The sequence below is a fragment of the Colobus angolensis genome, unplaced genomic scaffold (assembly GCF_000951035.1).
Source record: "Colobus angolensis palliatus isolate OR3802 unplaced genomic scaffold, Cang.pa_1.0 Scaffold24, whole genome shotgun sequence".
NCBI lineage: Eukaryota > Metazoa > Chordata > Mammalia > Primates > Cercopithecidae > Colobus > Colobus angolensis.
In genome coordinates this window covers 12,343,321-12,363,483 of record NW_012115599.1, presented here as the reverse complement: position 1 = coordinate 12,363,483, position 20,163 = coordinate 12,343,321, and the positions used below count along the sequence as shown (strand labels likewise).

The following is a 20,163-nucleotide window of genomic DNA, read 5'->3' as shown; positions in this document are numbered from 1 at the left end:
TACCCCTTGAATAGCCCAAGACTCCGTAGGACTGGAGCAGAGAGCAGCTGAGCAGGCCTTTGAGGAAGTGTGGCCTTGGGCCAAAACTTCATGCACAGGGCAGCGCCTCTGTAAGATGCGTCTGTTTCTATGCTGGAAGGACCCTCATTGAGGGCGGCCTGCAGCTCAGTCCTTCCAGGGGCTCTCAGTGCTGGCAGGTGGAGTCCGTACAAGAAGGAACGTCAAGCACGCCTCGGTTGAGCTGAGACCTCAGATACCTAGAGTGGCCTCCTGTGCACAGCATCCTGAATAACCACGTGTGAATGGCCAGGTGGGCTGTCAGGCAAATTACGTTTTAGCAGCCTGAAAAAAAGAAGGAAACTTGGGCAGGGGAGCGTTTCTGTTACTGAAATATTCCCTCATTGCATGTGGATAATTTACATCACATTAGCTGTGGTGGATCCCATGTGATTAGGTTTCTAATAGGCTACAATGTTTCCCTTGGTTCTGAAATGCCCTGGAGGCTGGTCTACAAGATGCGCAAGTAGCTTCCAGGAAGCCAGGCTGGACGTGTCTAAGGAGCATCTGGATACTGAGGCTGTTTGACAGTCGAGGTGTTGCTGTGGGATCTCCTGTGATAGGGCCCCCCATGAGTTGTCGTAGAAGTACAGGGCATTTGTGCACATCACACAGCTCCCTCTCAGGCTGGAAGGGACTGTAGTGTCATGTGGTCTGATCATCCTCTGCCCAAATCCCTTCCAGGTAGTTTTTTAGTGACAAGGAATTCACTACCTTATAAAGAAGTCACCATTCATTCTTTGCATTGTGCTGGCTGCTGTAGAGCGTTCTTTATATTGAGTCAAAATCTGTTTCCTTTGGCTTCTGTCTCTTGGTCCCAGGTTTACGTTTTGGGACCACACAGGACATGTTTAAGCCCTTCAGAAAATTGAAGACCTCTGCCCCGGCCCCCAGGTGCCATGCCCTCTTATTCTCCTCCTGTGATGTGGTGATTGAGCTGGACAGGCAGGCAACTTGAACTTTATCCACACTCTCTTGCTTGCAAAGAGAAAGGGCCTTTGATTTAGAGGGGCAGGGCCAGGGCAGTGGGGGCTGCCAGGTGCTCCCTAGGATGGCAGAACTGACACCAGACGCAGGGAGAGAGGGAAACGTGGCGCACACATCTGCCAGCCTGCCAGCCCACAAGCCCACCACACTGTACCTGCATCATAGCTGGTTCCATTTTCACCACAAATCTTATCCACAGGAAATGGGCTTTCTTAGGAGAAGGGAGGAAATGCATTTAATCAGCACGGAAGGAAGGTAATTGGTGGTTGGCAAATGTGTAGCTCAGGGCGTGCTAGCGCAGGTCTCATAAGTGAAGACTCAGCCTGACGCCCTTCACAGAAGTGTTGATTGAATAAACGATGGTGGTCCTGATGCTGGAGTGCTAAGTAGACATTTAAAAAACAACGTTTTTAAAGAGTTGTTAACGTGGGGAAATGTCCACCTTGTAGTGCTGAGTGAAGAAACTGACACAGAAATTCACAATATGATCTTAATTTCTGAAAAAGAAAGCATCTCTGCATAGGAGGTGCAAGGGAGTGAGCCAAGATGTTTTCAGTGGCTCTCTCAGGAGGACTCCGGGGGCTTCCGTTCCTCTTTGGAGTGTCATAGTTTTTCTCCGTTTCCCACCGTGAATAGATGTGAAATCAGAAAAGCAAATAACCTAGGTGTCTTAAGGAACTTGATGGTCCAGCTGGGAAAACAAAGCACATGAAAGAGCAGCCAGTGTCAAGTGCAGCGGAGGCTGGCAAGTGCTGCCAGCAGAGGGAGGAGGCCTGGATGGCAGAGATGCTGCTGCTGCCGCCCAAGTGGCAGAGCCAAGTCCAACCTTGAACCTCTGGTTTCTACTGTCTGTCCCAGGGGTTTCGTAGAGAGGGTGGGACTTCAAAAGATCACAGAGAGAGGAAAGACCTGTTGAGAGGGGCCCACCTGTCTGTGGTGAGTGAGGAGGCTGCTGGGGGGCAGTGACGGGCAGGGCCCTGACCAGGCGGGAGAGACGGCTGGGCCTGACCTCAGGGCTCTCAAAAGCCACATGTGGGAGAGTCCCAAGGTCTCTGAGCCCTCGGCATGGGGGGACGGTCTCTGCGAGTGCCCCACACCAGGCAAAAAGCCCCTTGAGAGAGGCGCACCTTAGACATCCAGGGTGTGGCTGAGAGCCCACTTGTAGCAGGCAGTCATGGCTCAGGGCATTGGACAAATGGAAGATGGAAATGAGGCTGGCAGCAGGCTCAGAAAGGGTTGGAAATGGACACTGAGTCAGCCAGGCTGGACGGGAGGCTGCCTGCTCCTCCCGTCAATTTCTTTCTCTGCAGGCTCCTGCCACGTGGCAGATAGGCCCCCGCTGTCTTCCTATCTGTTTCTGAGGTGGTGCCAGCTTGTTCCTACATGTTGGAGAGAGATGACAGGTGAAGAGAGGCCAAAGGCGCATAAACTGGGGCCAAGAGCTTCTTCTTTACTGGCTTCTGTGAAACTTTCTAGCCAGGTCCCCAAGCCCCTGAGGCTCCCTTCTTGTTCCTGTCCCCTGGATTTGCTCCTTTCTCTCCAGCTCTCTAAACTGGCTTCACGTGAACAGTGGGGCTTGTCATCACCTCCTATGACATCCCTCCTTTTGCCTTCTTCCACCCCAGGCCCAAGAGGCCACTGCCAGCCTAAGCGAGCTGCCACTGGGCACAGAATGGTCGTGGCCAAGAGGCACTCTCCCCAGCCTCCACCTCCACCCCCATCCCGTCTCCCTGCACAGCAGTTTATGAGCTGACTGCTATCTTGGAATTGCCTGCCCAGTTGAAGCAGAGCCGTAAATAGGAGGATCAATGGAGCTGAGGCTTGGAAAGGAAAGGAATCCTCTTAGACAAGTGTGGATCCGGCCTCCTGGACTAGCTAAATTCTGTAGTCACTTAAGAATATAATTCCTCTGTATCCCAGGAGTTCATGCTGCACCAGGGCCTCACCGTCTCTGCCAGGCCCTCCCTTGGTCTCGGGAGCCTGGCCAAGGGCAGCCCTTTTAGCAAGTGAGACAAGGGGCAGGCTCACTTGGGGCCTGTTCCCAGTGAGTGCTCCTCTTGCTCCCCCTCCCTTTCACTGCCTGACTGCAGCACATGCGTTCAGGGTGACCGCAGCTGGAACCACTCAGGAGCCCTCCTGTGACTGCCCCGGGTACTGCTCTGGCCTTCTCCAGTCCCCTTTACAGTAGAAGGAACTTTGGGAACATTCTGAATGCCTGTTTCATGCCTGCTAGTTTAACCAACTGCTCTTTAAAGTGGAATGGGACTGGCTGACAGATCCTCTTCCGTCACTCCTGACTGCTGGCCCCGTGCGCAGCAGCAGAGGCATCTTTCCTGGCATCTCCAATGTCTAGGTGCTCACTCAGCCAAACACCGCATTGTACACGGGCAGAGAGTAAAGCCCAGGGGCCAGGGCAGCGGGGCCCCTGTCTCTCTATCAAAGCTATAGACCTAACAGTTCACAGTCATCATCTGAGAACTCCGGGGTCTGAGGAACCAGGGCTCTCAGTACAGTAATGTGCCCAGTGTCACCCCTCAGGCGGCCTGGAGCTGGGACTGGAAACCACGTCCCTGGACCTGGAGTAGTACTCCCACCTCCCAGTCTTCCCTTCCCAGGAAGATGCAGCCCCTGTGCCCTCACAGCGTTGGAGCCTGGCACCATCAGGCTGGGCCCATCAGGCTGGGTGAGTGCATCACCCCCGGGCTGGTCCAGGTCAGAGCTCCACCCACTGCCTGTTGGGAGCCATTCAACCAAAGGCTGAGAAAGGAGTTGGCAAGGAATGAGATGTAGGGCATCTCCGTGCACTGACTCAGGCCCCCCAAGTTCTTCTGGGCCTGTGCAGCCACCACCACCAACTGGCCCGTTGCTTCTGTCCACCCCCTCCCCAGCCTGCTCTCTGTGAATCTCCAGGGTAGTTAAGTAAACTGGATGGGGGAAGCTCAAGAGATAACTCCAGAGTCTACTTAGTGGCAAAGGGCACTGGACCAGGAGCCGGGAGAGCCGGGTTCTCCTCCAGGCCCCCGCGCTGTGTGACTTGCGGCAGCTTCTGGGCACCGTTCGTCGTCGGTCACGCGGGCCTTCCTTTGACCTACTTACTTCATAAGCACAAACTCCGAAGAGGACACAGTGTTACGTGTGGTGACATCGTGTCAGACAGCAAAACCGCGTGTAAGGACGCGAGGTGGGAAGGTGGTGTTTTCTCTGACAAAGGCGGTGGGCAGCAGCCTTTCTCTGCAGGCCGCAGAGGTCGGTTTTGTCTCTGTCTTGTCCTCAGATCCATGAGTTAAAGCTGCTTTGGGTGGTCTTGGGACCAAGCCTCTGACTCCAGACTCACTTGGTCCCAGCAGATCTACACGGCTGATTTGAGGGTGACTGTGGCACCTTGACCTCAGCCAAGACCTCAAAGAGGAAGGTGTTTCAGGATGGCAGGAGATGAGTGGGAAGGCTGCCGTGTCTGCCCACAGAGAGAATGGGGGCACCAAGGACCTGCTTGGGAGGACAGGGCTCGGTGTGGGTGCTTTCATGAAGCTGGGAAGAGTTTCCCAAACGCATGTGCTGTCATATCCATCCTTGAGAGCCTTTCCCATGACACGACAGGTAGCGAGGGCCTCAGAAGTCACCTGCAGAGGCTTTGGGAACTGGTAACGCTGGCCTCTTCCTGGTGGCTGTCACTGTTGAGTTGTATCCCTTGAGGTGAGGCCAAGGGCTGGCTGGGGTAAGGGTAGGAAAGCAGAGAGCGGTGGGTGGGCCAGGCCAAGCGGTTCCTGCTCCTTCCGCCAGCTGTTAGTTGAGGGTAGGGTGTCAGTGAGGGGCTACTTTGGGAAATTCTGTTGCAGAGTCCTGGCAGAGCAGATGGACAAAGCAGCCACCAAGCCCCTGATTCCTGCCCTCAGGCTGATGCTGGCACCAAACCCTGCCAGGCAGGTGGCTCCACTCTTGTTGAGCAGGCCCTGCCTTCTTAAGAACCTTAAGGCCTGGGGCGGTGGCTCACGCCTGTAATCCCTGCACTTTGGGAGGCCGAGGCGGGCGGATCACAAGGTCAGCAGATGAGACCATCTGGCTAACACGGTGAAACCCTGGCTCTACTAAAAATACAAAAAATTAGCCGGGCGTGGTGGCGGGCACCTGTAGTCCCAGCTACTTGGGAGACTGAGGCAGGGAGAATGGTGTGAACCGGGGAGGCGGAGCTTGCAGTGAGCCGAGATCGCGCCACTGCACTCCAGCCTGGGCGACAGAGCGAGACTCCGTCTCAAAAATAAATAAATAAACCTTGAGCAGCTGAACCGGGATTGGAAGCCCTTTCTACCACAGCTGCCTTGCATAGTAAGTGGTACTGAGAAAGCCCTCGCCCCAGGTGGGTGACTGCACGCAGGCCTCAGGGAGCATGGCTTCTATTTCCCATCATTATTAAGATCTGGGGCCATAGTGGTGAGTATCAGAGAGCCCTGTCCCTTCCTCTTGCTTTCTGTCCCCTCTCCCGATGGTTCTTCCTGCCCCCCACCCCCACCCCCAGGCCAGCCCCACAGCAGATGCCCTGGGACTGGGAGGAAGCGTGTGTTCCCCCTCCTCTCCAGGCCCACGCACCATGGCCATTATAGCCCCAGCCTCAGAAGTTGGTCCTGGCTGAGAACAGAAACCTGGTCTGTGTTTAGTCACCTGCACCCCAGACGAATGTGCCGAGTAACGTGTTCTGGGGACTGCATAAACCACCTGTAGTGGCAGGCGGCCAGCATTAGCAAAGGCCGGAGAAGCCTGAGTGCCCAGTGGCAGGGTGAGTGACGGGCGTGCTTGAGTTGGTGCAGTCGCCACAGGTGTTCATAAAGATGGTGAAATGTCACGGGGGATATTCACATGCAATAGATGGGCATGTGAAAAGAGGCAAGTTAAAGAAACAGGTGGCAAGTGGTAGGGGAAAAAAAGAAAAATTAAAGAAACTATCTGCATTCAGCCTATAATCCCAATTTTGCTAAAGTTTTCTTCCTAATATATAGCTCAGAAAAATACACCAAAATGGTAGAAGTGATCCCAGTCTTCCTTTTTTAAGAAAATTAATTAACTTAGGAAGATAAACTGGACAGTGGCCTTATGTTTCCCCTGATGTGATGGACTTATGGGTGGCTTGTACATTTTTCTTTGTACTCTATTTTCCTTTTTTTTTTTTTGAGACAAAATTTCGCCCGTTCTCCCGGGCTGGAGAGCAGTGGCGCAATCTCAGCTCACTGCAACCTCTGCCCCGCCCCCAGTTCAAGCGATTTCTTCTGCCCCAGTCTCCTGAGTAGCTGGGCTTACAGGCGGGCGCCAGCACACCCAGCTAATTTTTGTATTTTTAGTAGAGATGTGGTTTCGCCATGTTGGCCAGGCTGGTCTCAAACTCCTGACCTCAAGTGATCCACCCACCTCGGCCTTCCAAAGTGCTGGGACTACAGGCGTGAGCCACCACACCTGGCCTATTTTCAAATTTTTCTAATAATAAACTTGTATTATTCAAGAAATTCAAAAGAATCTTATAGTGTAGGGAAGAGATCGAGGGCCCAGGAGAAATCCATCACGTTCTTAGAGGCAGAGCCATCGTCAGTGTCACAGTGTCACGTTGAACCAGCCCGTGCCTGGGGATGGGGAGGAGCAGGCAGGGAGAAAGGCAGGGCCGGCCATGCCTCCCACGTCTGCCCTGGTTTGTTATTAAGCTTTGGCAGCTCCTCTCCCAGAATGGGCAGGCCCCAAAAATCAGCCCAGCAAGGGTGTGGCTTTGTCCCCACTCAGCTCCTCCCACCCTTCCTACTCTTGGTTAGCAGAATCTGCCCTTGTGGCCATAATTTGCAATTTCTCGTGTGTCCCGGTTCTCCCTGCCACATAGCCACTCTCCCCTCTTGGGAGGGTCCCTTCCCACAGTGCCCTGATCTCTGAGTCTGAGAAAGGGAATGGGTGGTGGAGGGGAGAGGCTGGAGGGCTGCAGGGGAAAGCACTTTGTCAGTCCAGGACCACAGTTCTGTCTCGTTTCTTCTCTTCCAAGAGAGTAGAGTTCAGCCTTGACTTTTCTATGACTGATGGGGCAGTCAGGGGAAATGGCAAAGTGACCGTCTGAGAAGAGACAGGCAGACTGAACACAGAAAGGAGGCTGGAGGGGGCTATGGGCCGAGTGTAAAGTCTGGAGCCAGAGTCCAGGCTAGTGCAGCTCTGGCCCCAAGTCACTCCGCCATCAGAATCTAGCGGCCTTGGTTTGGGTTAAGGTCTGACGCAAGAGAGGGCTGACGTCCGGCCGCTGGTAAGCCCAGGACTGCCCCTCCACACCGCGGCCCATGGATTTCATCACAAGAGCCAACCCTTCCTTCCACGGGCTCTCCAGGACAGAGCGGGGCAGGTGATAGGGTGGTCTCAGGCCTTTCCCGCTGGTTCGGGGTAGGTGAGCCCTGGGCCCTCTGCCTTTTCCCAGGCTCCCTCTGGAGAGCCAAGAGCAGGAAGAGTGACGTCCCCCACACGCTAGGCTTTCTGATTGTGGCTATGAATGAAGCCTGCTTTCCCAAATTCTTTTTATCTGCTGGACCCCCCTCCTGCAGTGCCCCGACCCCCACCATTGTCCCTTGTTCCTGTCCCACCCACAGGCCTCAGCACAGGGGCTCTGGATCAGGCTTCCAGCTCCAGCCATGGTCGCTTGGTGACTCTGAGCAAGTAACTTCGGTCTCTTGGTTTCCTGCTTTGTCAAATGGGGCTTTCACCCGTGTCTACAGTGCAGCTGTTTAGAGGATTAAATGAGATTAGTGCAAGGCACTTAGCTAGTGCCTGGAACACAGAGGGCTGACAATAATTTTTTTTAATTTAATTTTATTTATTTTTTTAAAGATAGAGTCTTTCTCTGTTGCCCAGGCTGGAGTGTAGTGATGCAATCACAGCTCACTGCAGCCCTGACCTGCCCCCCAGGCTCAAGTGATCCTCCTAGCTACGTCTCCCAAATGGCTGGAACTACAGATACACACCATCCTACCTGGCTTTTTTTCTTTTTTTTTTTTTTAAGAGACTGGGGGTCTCACTATGTTGCTCAGGCTGGTCTCAAACTCTTGGGCCCAAGCAGTCCTCCCACCTCGGCCTCCCAAAGTGTTGGGATTATAGGCATTGAACCATTGCGCCTGGCCCTACAGGGCCATCAATAGTTGTCGCCTGTGTTTAGACTATGACTGGTATTGGTGTCAGTGTCGTGGTTTTCAGCTCTTGCAGCCTGGTGCCTCTCTGCTGGGTCTTCCACCAGCTCTTTCCCAGCTTCACCCCCGTCTTCCTAGAAAGCCTCCTTGCCCATCACTCCCCTTCCCTTTCCAGGTCTTTTTCTGATCCTGAAGAGACTAGCTGAGAGTCTAGCACCTCTCAAAGGTGTGAATAGAAAACATTTGCCATCTATTGCCTCTAAGGGCGAATCACCTAGGAGACTTAGGAGACTTCATCTACATAATAGGAACCTTGGTCCCCACAAGCTTTATTTTTATTTTATTTTATTTTATTTTTTTTTTGAGACAAAGTCATTCTGTCACCCAGGCTGGAGTGCAGTCACTGCAAGCTCCACCTCCGGGGTTCACGCCATTCTCCTGCCTCAGCCTCCTGAGCAGCTGGGACTGTAGGCGCCCACCACCACGCCCGGCTAATTTTTTGTATTTTTAGTAGAGACAGGATTTCACTGTGTTAGCCAGGGTGGTCTTGATCTCCTGACCTTGTGATCTGCCCACCTCGGCCTCCCAAAGTGCTGGGATTACAGGCGTGAGCTACCGCCCAGCCTTTTTTTTTCTTTTTTTTTTTTTCTTGAAGATGGAGTCTCACTCTGTCGCCCAGGCTGGAGTACAGTGGCATGACCTTGGCTCACTGCAAGCTCTGCTTTCCAGGATCACGCCATCCCTCTGCCTCAGCCGTCTGAGTAGCTGGGACGACAGGCGCCCGCCACCACAGTAATTTTTTGTATTTTTGGAAGAGATGGGTTTTCACCATGTTAGCCAGGATGGTCTCCATCTCCTAACCTTGTGATCTATCTGCAAAGTGCTGGGATTACAGGCATGAGTCACCGTGTCCAGCCCACAAGCCTTTATCTTAACCCAGACACCCCTTTCTCTTTTTTTCTTTTCTTTTTTTTTTTTTTTTTTTTGTGTGTGTGTGTATATGTGTGAGCCAAAGATTTATTTCTTCATTTCTTGCATTTGAGGGACTCTTTGATGACATTCTTGGCCTGAGACTCCTTGCCATAGTCCTTAACTACTACACAACTGCAAGCAACCACTTTACGGGGTTTCCCCTCTGTCAGTTTTACAGGGGCCTGCCCATTCCCCTAGTTTCTTGTTGTCATCAACCTTAATGAGGTTGATTTCCCAGACACCCCTTTCTATTGACTCCAGGCCTTTAGATAAACTCTTTCAACCAGTTGCCAATCAGAAAATCTTTGAATCCACCTGTGACCTGTAAGGCTGCCACCCCCAAACTTCAGCTTTGAGTTGTCCCTCTTTTCCAGACTGAACCAGTGCACTCACATATAGCACTTGATGTCTTATGTCTCCCTAAAATGTATGAAATCAAAGGGAAGGGAATCCTCTACAGAATGTACATTTCCCCACAAGGGGCGGCTCTGCAGGGCCATTTCAGAATATGCTACAGAAATATATTTGGGGGTAAAATGCTTTCTTTTGGGGCTGCTGTCTGTCATGCGATCTGAACTGGAGTCAGGTTGGCACTCAGTGTCTTGTTGCTGCAGCGTCTACTTGGTCATTCTTAGGATCTCTGCTTTAATGATAATGCGGGACTCTCATGCCTGAATTCCAAAGGCAGGAGGGTATAATGAGGCGGATCCAATGCCCCCTGCCATCATGGCCTGAACCAGTTTTTCAGGTTTTTGTGGGATCCCCTTGGCCTAGAGGAGGGGTCCATTCAGTTTCCCGAGGGGCTGACGATTTTATTTTTGGTTCATACCGCTGAGGTAACAGATGGTCTCTGGCAGAGCCACACATCCCAGCTGGCCACACGCTCCTAGTCAGAACTTCTCTGCGGTTTGGATTTGTCAGGGTCCTGTTTCCAGAAGATCCGTTAAAGTCAAAGGAAACTCCTACCTACCCCGGCCTCATGGAGCCTTGCTGCGGCCCTGCCATTTGCCCCATCCTGTAGACAGGGCTGCAGGCAGCAGCCCAGCCAGCAACCAGTGTGGAGGGAGAGGGAGTTCAAGGCCCAGGCCGGCCCCTCCCCATCCAGGGGCTGCCCTGCAACCCTCAGTGGTAACTTAGGACAGCCCCTGTTTCCCCTTTGGCTGAAAGGGTCTATACCAGTATGTTACCACTCCCGAACAGTCCCCTTCCTAGGCCTTTGCCACTTTGTTGAATGAAGACCTCACCTGCAGTTAAGCAAAATATTAACAAGTGAGATGCCTTTCAGGATGCAAAAGGATATTTTCCTTCTAAAATCACATGGGCAGGAAGACTCTGAAGATGTTAGAACCCCTGAGGGCCGGAGAAAGCGAGGAAGAAAGCAATGTGGGTCCTGCAGTGGCCCCTGCCGCTTCTGCCTCCTGCTCTCCCAGGATGCCCAGGGCTGACCCTTGCCGTGCTCCCTTCGCCTGGGCCTCCATGATTTCAGCCACCTCCTGCATCTTCAGGTGGAGCCCAGTGACAGATACTGGCAGGAAGGAGAAAACATTCAAATGGCTTAGGTTGATGGAAAGTGACACTAATTACAGCCACCATGGTAGACGCTTCACATGTGCCTTACCGAGGAAGGGCACCCAGGCACAATTGTGGGCGACTCTACAAACCCAGCCCCTTACCGAACCCCAACAGGCCAGGCTGGCTTCTCCCAGAGTCGGTCTGGCCCTCGGCAGTGCCCGGGCTGTGTATCCAGAGGCCTGGACCCACATCCTGACCCTGTTTCTCCCTTATTGGAGGCCCTGGCATTTCGAACCCACTCACCTCTAAGAATTGGATTCTGTACAGTTAAAAAGAAAGGAACAGTGTCCCTTCCCGAAGAGGTGGCCAGGAGGGGAGTCCTGGGAGAAGCATTTATACGTGATGCTGAGAGATGGGATTCTATGGAGGGAGGCAGCATTGGCTCAGCTCAGCAGGGGTTGTGCCCCAGCCCAGGGCAGGTGTCCTGCTCCTGTTCTCTGGCAGGCGTCTGCCCGCACCCCCATACTTGGCTTTTGTCTTCAGCACACCCTGCCTGCCCCAGCAGGAAGAGATGAGGAAGACGACTGGGGTTGGTCAGACGGGGCCTGAGCAGTCCCTTTGCCATGCTGTAGTACTGCGGCTTTGGATAAGTCCAGTCTGCTCTCCAAGCCTCAGTTTCTTTCTGTGTAATGTGGGCAGCTCCTATCTGAAAGGTTTATTGGGCGGATTTGTGCAGGTCATGGGTGTGAAGCCCCCAGCATAGGCTGTACCGTGGTCAGAACTCAGTGTCGCTGGCCTGCGTCTTCACAGTGAACCCAGGACAGGCCGTGCGTCACCTCCCACAAAGCCCCGCAGAGGGCGCCCAGGGAACTCTTGTTATGCCAGAGCTCAGTGACCCAGGGGAGCACTTCTTGCTGTCCCCTTCCCTTGACTTCTCAAAAGCCGGCCGGGGCCATGACCACAGGCTGAGGAGCCAGGCCGCCAGGAGCCATCCCGGCTCTGCCTCCTCCGTGGGAGCACTTTCTCCTCTGTAAGAGGGGGGCAGTCGGACACCTGCCGGCAATGTGAAGTCTGAGCGAGTCAGGACAGGGAGAAGCCCAGATCCCAGGCGAAGACCAGTGCTCTGTCCCACCTTGGCTACTCGGAGCCCTGTTCCCTCTTCCTCAGGGATTGGACCCAAACCAGGCCAGGCTGGAAGACTAGTTGTGTGTTTCAGATGTCACTTGGAGTTGTGAAGCTTTTATCCAAGCTGAGACAATCCCTGTTAACTACAATCCCTAGGACACTGAACCATTGTACTTTTTTCGCTTCCTAATTATAGAAGTTCCTGCCATGTAGTAAGCTCTCAGTAAATGTTAGCGTGGCAGCAGGTAAAGTAGAAAATCTCTTTTCCCCATGCGTGACCCTCCTCGTGAAGAGGTTTCTAAAAGCCAGTGGTCCCTCCTCCCTGAGTAAAGAGGGTTGGTAACTTCCAGAAGCGTTTCTTGCCCTTTGAGGATTTGTGGCCCTGGGTGGTCACCACACAAGCTCGTCCCCCAGTGCGGAGATGTGGCTGCTTCAGGAATTGGGAGTACCCTGCCTGGAATGCACTTTGGCAACGGTTTGCCTTTCTTTTCTGTCATTTCCTTTATTTTTGTGTGTTTCCATTCATCCCTTGTTCCTCAAAACTGCACACAGCCCGCCCTTCTGCTGGCCAAGGTCTGGTTAACAAAAGGCCTGTCTCCAGCAGATCTGGCTTTCCTGGCTGTCAGCCTTCAGGTGCCCTGAAAGCTGACAAAGGTTTCTGAGTCAATGCTGGGATTGAGCAGGAGTTTAGAACATTACTGCAGTGCCATAATCACTCTTGGATGTTCACGTCCTCTTGGAGTTTTGAGGCAGGCTCAGCTCAGCTCTTCGCTTTGGTATCCTTATAATCAGGTAGAAAGTCTGGGCCAGAGCCAGGCGCAGTGGTGCACACCTGCAATTCCAGCACTTTGGGAGGTCAAGGCAGGAAGATTACTTGAGCTCAGGGGTTCAAGACCAGCTTGGGCAACATAGTGAGACCCCATCGCTACAGAAAAAAAAAAAAAAAATAGCCGGGCATAGTAGTACATGCCTATGGTCCCAGCTACGTAGGAGGCTGAGGCGGGAGGATCACTTGAGCCCAGGAGGTCAAGGTTGCAGTGAGCCATCATCATACCACTGCACTTCACTTAAAAAAAGAAAAACATCTGGGAAGGCGGCTGCCTCTCTCTGCCTTTCTGCAACAGCAGACATTAGATTTGGTCCCAGAGCCACTGTAGGAATTCTGTGGTGACTCTCAGATTTGGGGGTGACTTGGCTGGGCTCAGACCTGGAGTGGTGCCCAGGCCTCGCTTGTGCCCAGCAAGGGGTGTGTTCTGCAGGTGCAGCAGAGTGGGGGCTTCCGGCCTGGCTTCAGGGCTCTCTTCACCTGGGCTCTCTGAAGCTTAAGGCTGGCAGTGTCCTCTGTGGGACAAAGTTTATGTCACCATGCACAGGCTCTGGGGAGACTCCTGTGGCCAGCAGTCACCACATGGGGCGCAGGCCAAGCAAGTCATGGTCTGCATGAGCTGGCCCAAGTCACTTAGCCTTCCAAGTGTAAAGTAATGCCCACCACAACAGCGTAAAAGTCCAGAAAGAGGCCCAGAAATACACAGGAATTTCAGATACCATAGAGGCCATTCCAGATTGGGGGAAAAAGATAGCTCATCAAGAAATGGACAGCTTGCTGCCAGAGAAAAAAAAAGGTTGGATCTTGACTTTTACACCTTACATCAAAATAATTTCCAGATGGATTAAAGATTTAGCTATAAAAAAGGAAACTTAGGCCGGGCGCAGTGGCTCACGCCTGTAATCCCAGCACTTTGGGAGGCCGAGGCAGGCGGATCACAAGGTTAGGAGATCGATACCATCCTGGCTAACACGGTGAAACCCCGTCTCTACTAAAAATACAAAAAATTAGCAGGGTGCGGTGGCGGGAGTGGCATGAACCCGGGAGGCAGAGCTTGCAGTGAGCCAAGATCGCACCACTGCACTTCAGCCTGGACGACAGAGCAAGACTCTATCTCAAAAAAAAAAAAACTTAAATTACAGGAAAAAATAAGGAAGAATGTTAAACACAGTGTTGGACAGGCAAGATCTTTTTAAGCCTGACAGAACTGAGAAGCTCTACAAGAAAAGTTGGGTACACTTAGTTACAAAAAAATAGATTTCTACATGAGCAAAGCCAGCATAAAAGCCAAAAGATAAATAGCAAACCGGAAAACAAATATCTAACTCATTTCATAGATAAAAGGTTAATTTTCTTTTTCTTTTTTTTTTTTTTTTTTTGAGATGGAATCTTGTTCTGTTACCCAGGCTGGAGGGCAGTGGCACGATCTCAGCTCACTGCAACCTCCGCCTCTTGGGTTCAAGCGATTCTCCTGCCTCAGCCTCCCAAGTAGCTGGAATCACAGGTGCCCTCCACCACACCTGCATAATTTTTGTATGTTTAATAGAGACAGGGGTTAATCATATTGGTCAGGCTGGTCTCGAACTCCTGACCTCGTGATCTGCCCACTTCGGCCTCCCAAAGTGCTGGGATTACAGATGTGAGCCACTGTGCTCGGCCAAAAGGTTAATTTGCTTTATTTTTTGTTGCATGTACACACACATATATTGTTGTTTCTGTTTGGAGACAGGGTCTCACTGTCACCCAGGCTGGAGTGCAGTGGTGCAATCGTGGCTCTCTGTAGCCTTAACCTCCCAGGCTCAAGTGTTCCTCCCACCCAGCTTCCCAAGTAGCTGAGACTACAGGTACACAGCACCATTCCTGGCTAATTTTTTTATTTTTGTAGAAACAGAGTCTCACTACAGTGTCCAAGCTGGCCTCAAACTCCTGGGCTCAAGTGATCCTCCCACCTCGCCTTGGCCTCCGAAAGTGTTGGGATTACAAGCGTGAGCCGTTGCAACGGGCCAGTTTTCTTACTATGTAAAGAACTGCTATGTAGCTATGCAGGAAAGACTGACAACTTCATAGAAAAACTCTGAGGCTGTAAGCAAGTTAACTCCTGGAAAAGGAGCTCTGGGTGTCCCCAAGTGTGCGGCAGCAGGGCCATGTGGACAGCATTGGGGCTGAATCTGGCTCCAAATGCACTTACCATATGACCTTCAAAAGTCGCCAAAACTTTGTGGGCCTTGGCTTCCTCCGCTGTAGGGTGGGAATAACAATAGCCCCAATTTTTTTTTTTTTTTTGAGGTGGATGCTCACCCTGTCACCCAGGCTGGGGTGCAGTGGCGGGATCTCGGCTCACTTCAAGCTCCGCCTCCCAGGATCAAATGATTCTCCTGCCTCAGCCTCCCGAGTAGCTGGGATTACAGGTGCATACCACCACACCCAGCTAATTTTTGTACTTTTAGTAGAGATGGGGTTTCGCCATGTTGGCCAGGCTGGTCTGGAACTCCTGACCTCATGATCCGCTTGCCTCAGCCTCCCAAAGTGCTGGGATTACAGGGGTGAGGCACCTGCCCGGCCACAATAGTCCCTATTACTAAATGGCTTGGGCAGGTCCAGCATGGAGTAGGGAGGGAGTGCTTTGGAAATGCTAGATAGATAAAACGTGGGAAGATGCTCAGCGTCGCGTCTGGATGAGATGATCCTACTCCGGTAAGAAATGTGTAAATTGAAACTGCAGTGATAGACTCTTTCCCTGCTGTGCCGCTGACGGTGTGGGGGATCTAGCACTGGCGTCACTAAGAAGAGCAGAAAGAGCTGTCAATGTTAAGTGCGCACACCCGGCAAGCAAGCAGAAACCCTTCCTCGTAACAGGCCTCGACACAACCCACGCAGGGAGGTGCTCATGCAGCACTGTGTGCAGTTGCTGAAGTTGAAGCAAATGTCCTTCAACAGGGAACTGGCTGAGTAAATTATAGCGTATTCCTAACCTAGATGATGCTGCAGCTTGTCCAGAGGAGGTGGGCCCGCATACGCTGCTGCGGAACAATCTCCTGTGTATATTCAGCGATAAGAACAAGGCACCGAGCGTGTACAAGAATGGTATTTGTGTGAAAATGCAGTGTGCAGGCACATGCCTGTCTGTGCCCAGCTGGGCTCTGGGGACGTCCAGGAAGTGGCAGCAGCTGCAACTGCAAGGGGCTCCATGACTGAGGGATGGGCAGGACCTGTGAATTTTGTATCATAGGCCATACTGTGTATTTTAAAATTAAATCTGCTCACACTATCTTGTGACGATTGTAATTAGAGACGTCCTCGCAGGGGCCAGGAGCATGAAGGAAAGAGGCTGCCCAGAGTCACATCTTAGCTCTACCACTAGATATGTGATGTCAAGACATTTCCGACCTCTGTGTGCCTCAGTTTCCTCATCTATTAAAACAGATGAACAGGATTAACAGAAACCCTAACATGCAGGTTGTGAGCATGAAGTGGGATGCGCCAGGTGACAGCTTTCAGCCCTGTCATAGAGTGAGAAAGCAGCAGGAGCACCAGCCTCCGTCCCCACATCCTCTCATCGTGCTTAGCGCTGCCGGTGGGCGCTCCATGTGCCTCTCCACCCTCAGCTGCTCCATTGAGGCCAGTGGAGGCCGCAGAGAACAGCGCGGACTGGGCTCAGCTCTGACCCACCCTTCTCCCTGGGACAAGGACGCCCTTCTCTGACAATCTCCTTCTTGGGGTGAGGCTGGCTCCTCGGGTAGCCGCCCCTGTCACCAGCCGTCCGCCTGAGGTGGTTGTTACAGCCTTAGAATTATAAAATCCTGTCCAAGAGGAACCTTGGGATAAGTCCACCAGTTCTTTATCTTGGATGCATGGAACCTGCTCCCCAGAAAAATGCACACACACTCAGGGGCCAGGGCTTGTGGCTGGGCCTGGGCAGGCGGCACCCCCACCCTTGTGTGCCCTGCTGGCCTCAGCACCTTGTGCATATTCTGGAGCCCCAACTCTACCCAGCTACCCTGGGAGCCACCTGGATGGGCGTGGGCAGTCTGGGCAGACTTGTCCCCATGCCCTCTTGGTGCCTGCAGTGAAGGAGAATTTGGTGCGGGGCCGTGAAAGGCCCACCTGACCCCCTCAGGGCCACCAGCTGTCCATCCAAGAGGGGCCCTGACATCCACTTTCTGCTCTCAGGGGTCTAATGTGATGGAAGAGCAGGACCTGCGGGACATCGGCATCAGTGACCCACAGCACCGGCGGAAGTTGCTCCAGGCGGCACGCTCCCTGCCCAAGGTGACTGTCACCAGCTCTGTAGCCTCAGCCTGTGTGGAGCCAGGGCCACCTCCCTAGCACCACCTGCACCATGAACAGGGCAGGAGCGGGGCTCCAGCGTGGCGGGGCCTCTACTCCTCACCCTAGGAGCTCCAGAGGGCCGCACACAACCTGTTTGCTTCCTCACTATACCCTGAGGCCGTTGGAGAGCCAGCAGAACCCTAGGGCAGGGAGCGGCTCCTCCGGGGTCAGGAGGAGGTTCTGGGAGTCTGCCGGGCTCGGGAGCTTGGCTTGGCCTTTCACCTAGAGCCCCCTTCGGGGTCTCTGGCTCACTGGAGCCCAGGCCAGCCTTGGCACCAGGCCCCTCCCCAAGTGGGCTTGAGGGAGGTACTGTCTTCCCTGGGGAGCCAGGAGCTGGTGGGCTCGAGCCTCTCCCCTGCACTTGTGCTGAGTCCAGTGGCCCTGTCCCTTCTACCTGCCCAGAGCTTGGGAAGTACCTGCTCTGAGGGCACACACTATTCTCTTGTCCCTCCAGGCCCGTGATCTCAGCGGAGCTCAGGGTGGAGGCGTTCTGCAGACCCCCCTCCCGAGCTAGGGCTTGTCTGCTAGGGCCGTCTTCGAGCCCTGTCGGTGCTCCAGCGGCTCCTGCCTTCCCCATGGGGAAGCCGAGACCAGCGAGTGATAGGAGAGGCTGTGTGAAGAGAGGGACTCGAAGGTGCTGAGGACCCCAAACACGCAGGACCCCCTTGGCCACAGTCTGTGTGAGCTGACTGGGTCTGTGGTCCTCGGGTCCCTCTTCTGTGAGGGCTGAGACGTGTGTTTCGCCTCCCTCCTTGCCCTGTAGGTGAAGGCTCTGGGTTATGATGGGAACAGCCCCCCTTCCGTGCCCTCCTGGCTGGACTCCCTGGGGCTGCAGGACTACGTCCATTCCTTCCTGTCAAGTGGCTACGGCTCCATCGACACCGTGAAGAACCTCTGGGAGCTGGAGCTCGTCAACGTGAGTAGCCCCTGCGTGGCCCGGCCTGGACCCTCCAGAAGCCTGAGCTTCCCTTGGGGGCAGCCTGGCCCAGCGGAAGAGTGCTGGGGGCTGGAGCAGACCGAGTGAGTTGGCCACCTGACCTGTCACCGCCCTGCTCCTCATCACCCAGGTCCTGAAGGTCCAGCTGCTGGGCCATCGCAAGCGCATCATCGCCTCCCTCGCAGACAGGCCATATGAGGAGCCGCCCCAGAAGCCCCCCAGATTCTCCCAGCTGAGGGTGAGTCAGGGAGGGACGGAAAGGAACGTCTGTTCTCTGTATTTGTAGGAATTACACAGAATTCTTTAGGATTCTTCAGAGACTGCGCCACTGTAGTGTAAGAGAAAGCAGCTCCAACAAGAAGAGAGGAGCACAGGAGAGGGGTCTAGAGACGTTCCCCGCCACCTGTTTCTATTTGGGGACGGCCTATCAGACACATAAAACTTGGGGGATAGTGGGAAAACACCAGGCCGTGCCTGGGCATTGGACTCAGCTCTGTGCCTGGGGACAGGGAGGGTCCGGGTCGGATAACACCTGAGACAAATCCAAACGGCCAGGACTTGCAGCCTCCTGGGCAGCCCCCACATCTGAGTTCGAATTTCCAGGCTCGGGTGGCTAAGACAGCTTGCATTTTAAAAACCTCACCAGTGATCTGTTGCTCCGGCCGGTCATTCCTGACTGCAGAAATGGGTTAGACCCAGAGCCTGCGGCTGAGGGGGGCTCTCCCCCAGCCCCAGGCCACAGCGTGCAGGAATGGCGGTAACTGGAGCAGGGAGCCCTCGGGTACACTGGGCAGGTCTCACCCCACTGAACCCTCAGGGGCTTCGTGAAGTGGGTCCTGTTCATCCTCCTCTTACAGATGACAAAGTGGAGGCCCAGCCTTGCTCTGGGAACCAGATACACAACTGACATTCAGATATAGACACTGAGAAGCCCGGTTTTTGTTCTGTGGGAGACAGTGGCTTTAGGGCCCTGACAGGGCTACATTTTTTCTCAGGAGGGTGCTTTGGTCATGCGCAGAGGCCTGCAATGGATCAGGACAGAAGATTTAATCTTTTATAAACGCAAAAGTGGCTTCCCCACCCTCTTTGGGGACACTAGTGGACAGTGGCTGCGTGGTGCCACTTGTCTGACACCCCTGTGGCGTTGGCCCCTTCGATCCCTGCTGCTTCTCCTGGTGCCGCTCCCTGTGCCGTCCTAACCAGCAGGGCTGCCTGACACCTGTAGCCGGGCACTGGGCTGAGGGTTGCAAGTTCCACCTGGATTTCTCCCTCCACAGTGCCAAGATTTGCTCTCCCAGACGTCATCCCCGCTGAGCCAGAATGATTCCTGCACTGGGCGGTCGGCTGACCTACTGCTGCCTCCAGGGGACACAGGCAGGAGGCGCCATGACAGTCTCCATGACCCCGTAGCACCCTCCCGAGCGGAGCGCTTCAGGATGCAGGTGGGGCAGGGCGGGTAGGCGGTGGGGAGTGGAGCTGCGGCCAGGGTCTACCTCATTCCGCTGGGCGGGACAGGGCCTCCCAGAATCACCTGCTGCCCCGTACCCGAGCACAGTTGGGCTGGCACCAGAGTCAGGAGGCACCAGCCTGCTCTGCTCACCCACACCCAGCCGCCTTGTGTAAGGCTCACCCAGCCCCCATGGTGCCGAGCTCAGGCCGCACAACTCATTTCAGCAGTCGGCTGCCAGGGCCACTCCTGTGGCCTGCACTTCCCTCCCTCAGGGGTTCAGATCCCGTGTCCACTCTTTCTCTGTAGCCTCCTGCATCCTGCCCTGCTGGCCCCAGAGCCCTCTGTGCAATCCTGGCCTCTCTGAGCTCCTTCTTGGCCCCTTCCTTCTCTGCTTACCTGCGTTGTTCCCAGAGAACTGCTTTCCCTGCAGCCTCACCTCTGCAGCGTTCTCTGTCTGCAGCCCCATGGGGGGGCACCTCTGGAGACGCCTCCTGCACTCCCGGTGCCCGCTCCAGCCCTGGCCGAGGTGGGCCCATCTCATTCCTGGCTCACCCTCTCAGCATCATTTCCAGGGGTCCTGGATTTACTCAGGACCTGCCTGTCCTGCCTCTTGCCCTGTACGGACCCTGGCTTTGTCCTTTGTCCTCTTCTTGGCCTGTCAGACACAGGATTGGCAGGTGTCCCTCAGGCCCCTCTGGGTGAACTTCAGCTTCACCCCTGCCTGCTTCTCTGACTCTCACTTTTCACTTCTGGCTCTGGGGACTTCCCTTCCCTTTCTACAAGCACAGCCATGAGTTTTAAAGGAAAACACATTGTCCAGCAATTCCGATTGCTG

The 20,163-nt window shown here is 54.0% G+C and overlaps 1 protein-coding gene across 2 annotated transcripts in view; it reads left to right on the top strand.

Moving 5' to 3' along the window:
* ANKS1A (ankyrin repeat and sterile alpha motif domain containing 1A) overlaps positions 1–20,163 on the top strand; it is a 200,045-nt gene that overhangs the window by 169,609 nt on the left and 10,273 nt on the right. For both annotated transcript variants that reach the window (XM_011945402.1, XM_011945400.1), the window contains exons 14-17: positions 16,783–16,881; positions 17,705–17,857; positions 18,009–18,116; positions 19,156–19,320. In XM_011945402.1, the coding sequence (XP_011800792.1) occupies positions 16,783–16,881; positions 17,705–17,857; positions 18,009–18,116; positions 19,156–19,320 (525 nt within the window). The remainder of the gene's footprint in view (positions 1–16,782; positions 16,882–17,704; positions 17,858–18,008; positions 18,117–19,155; positions 19,321–20,163) is intronic.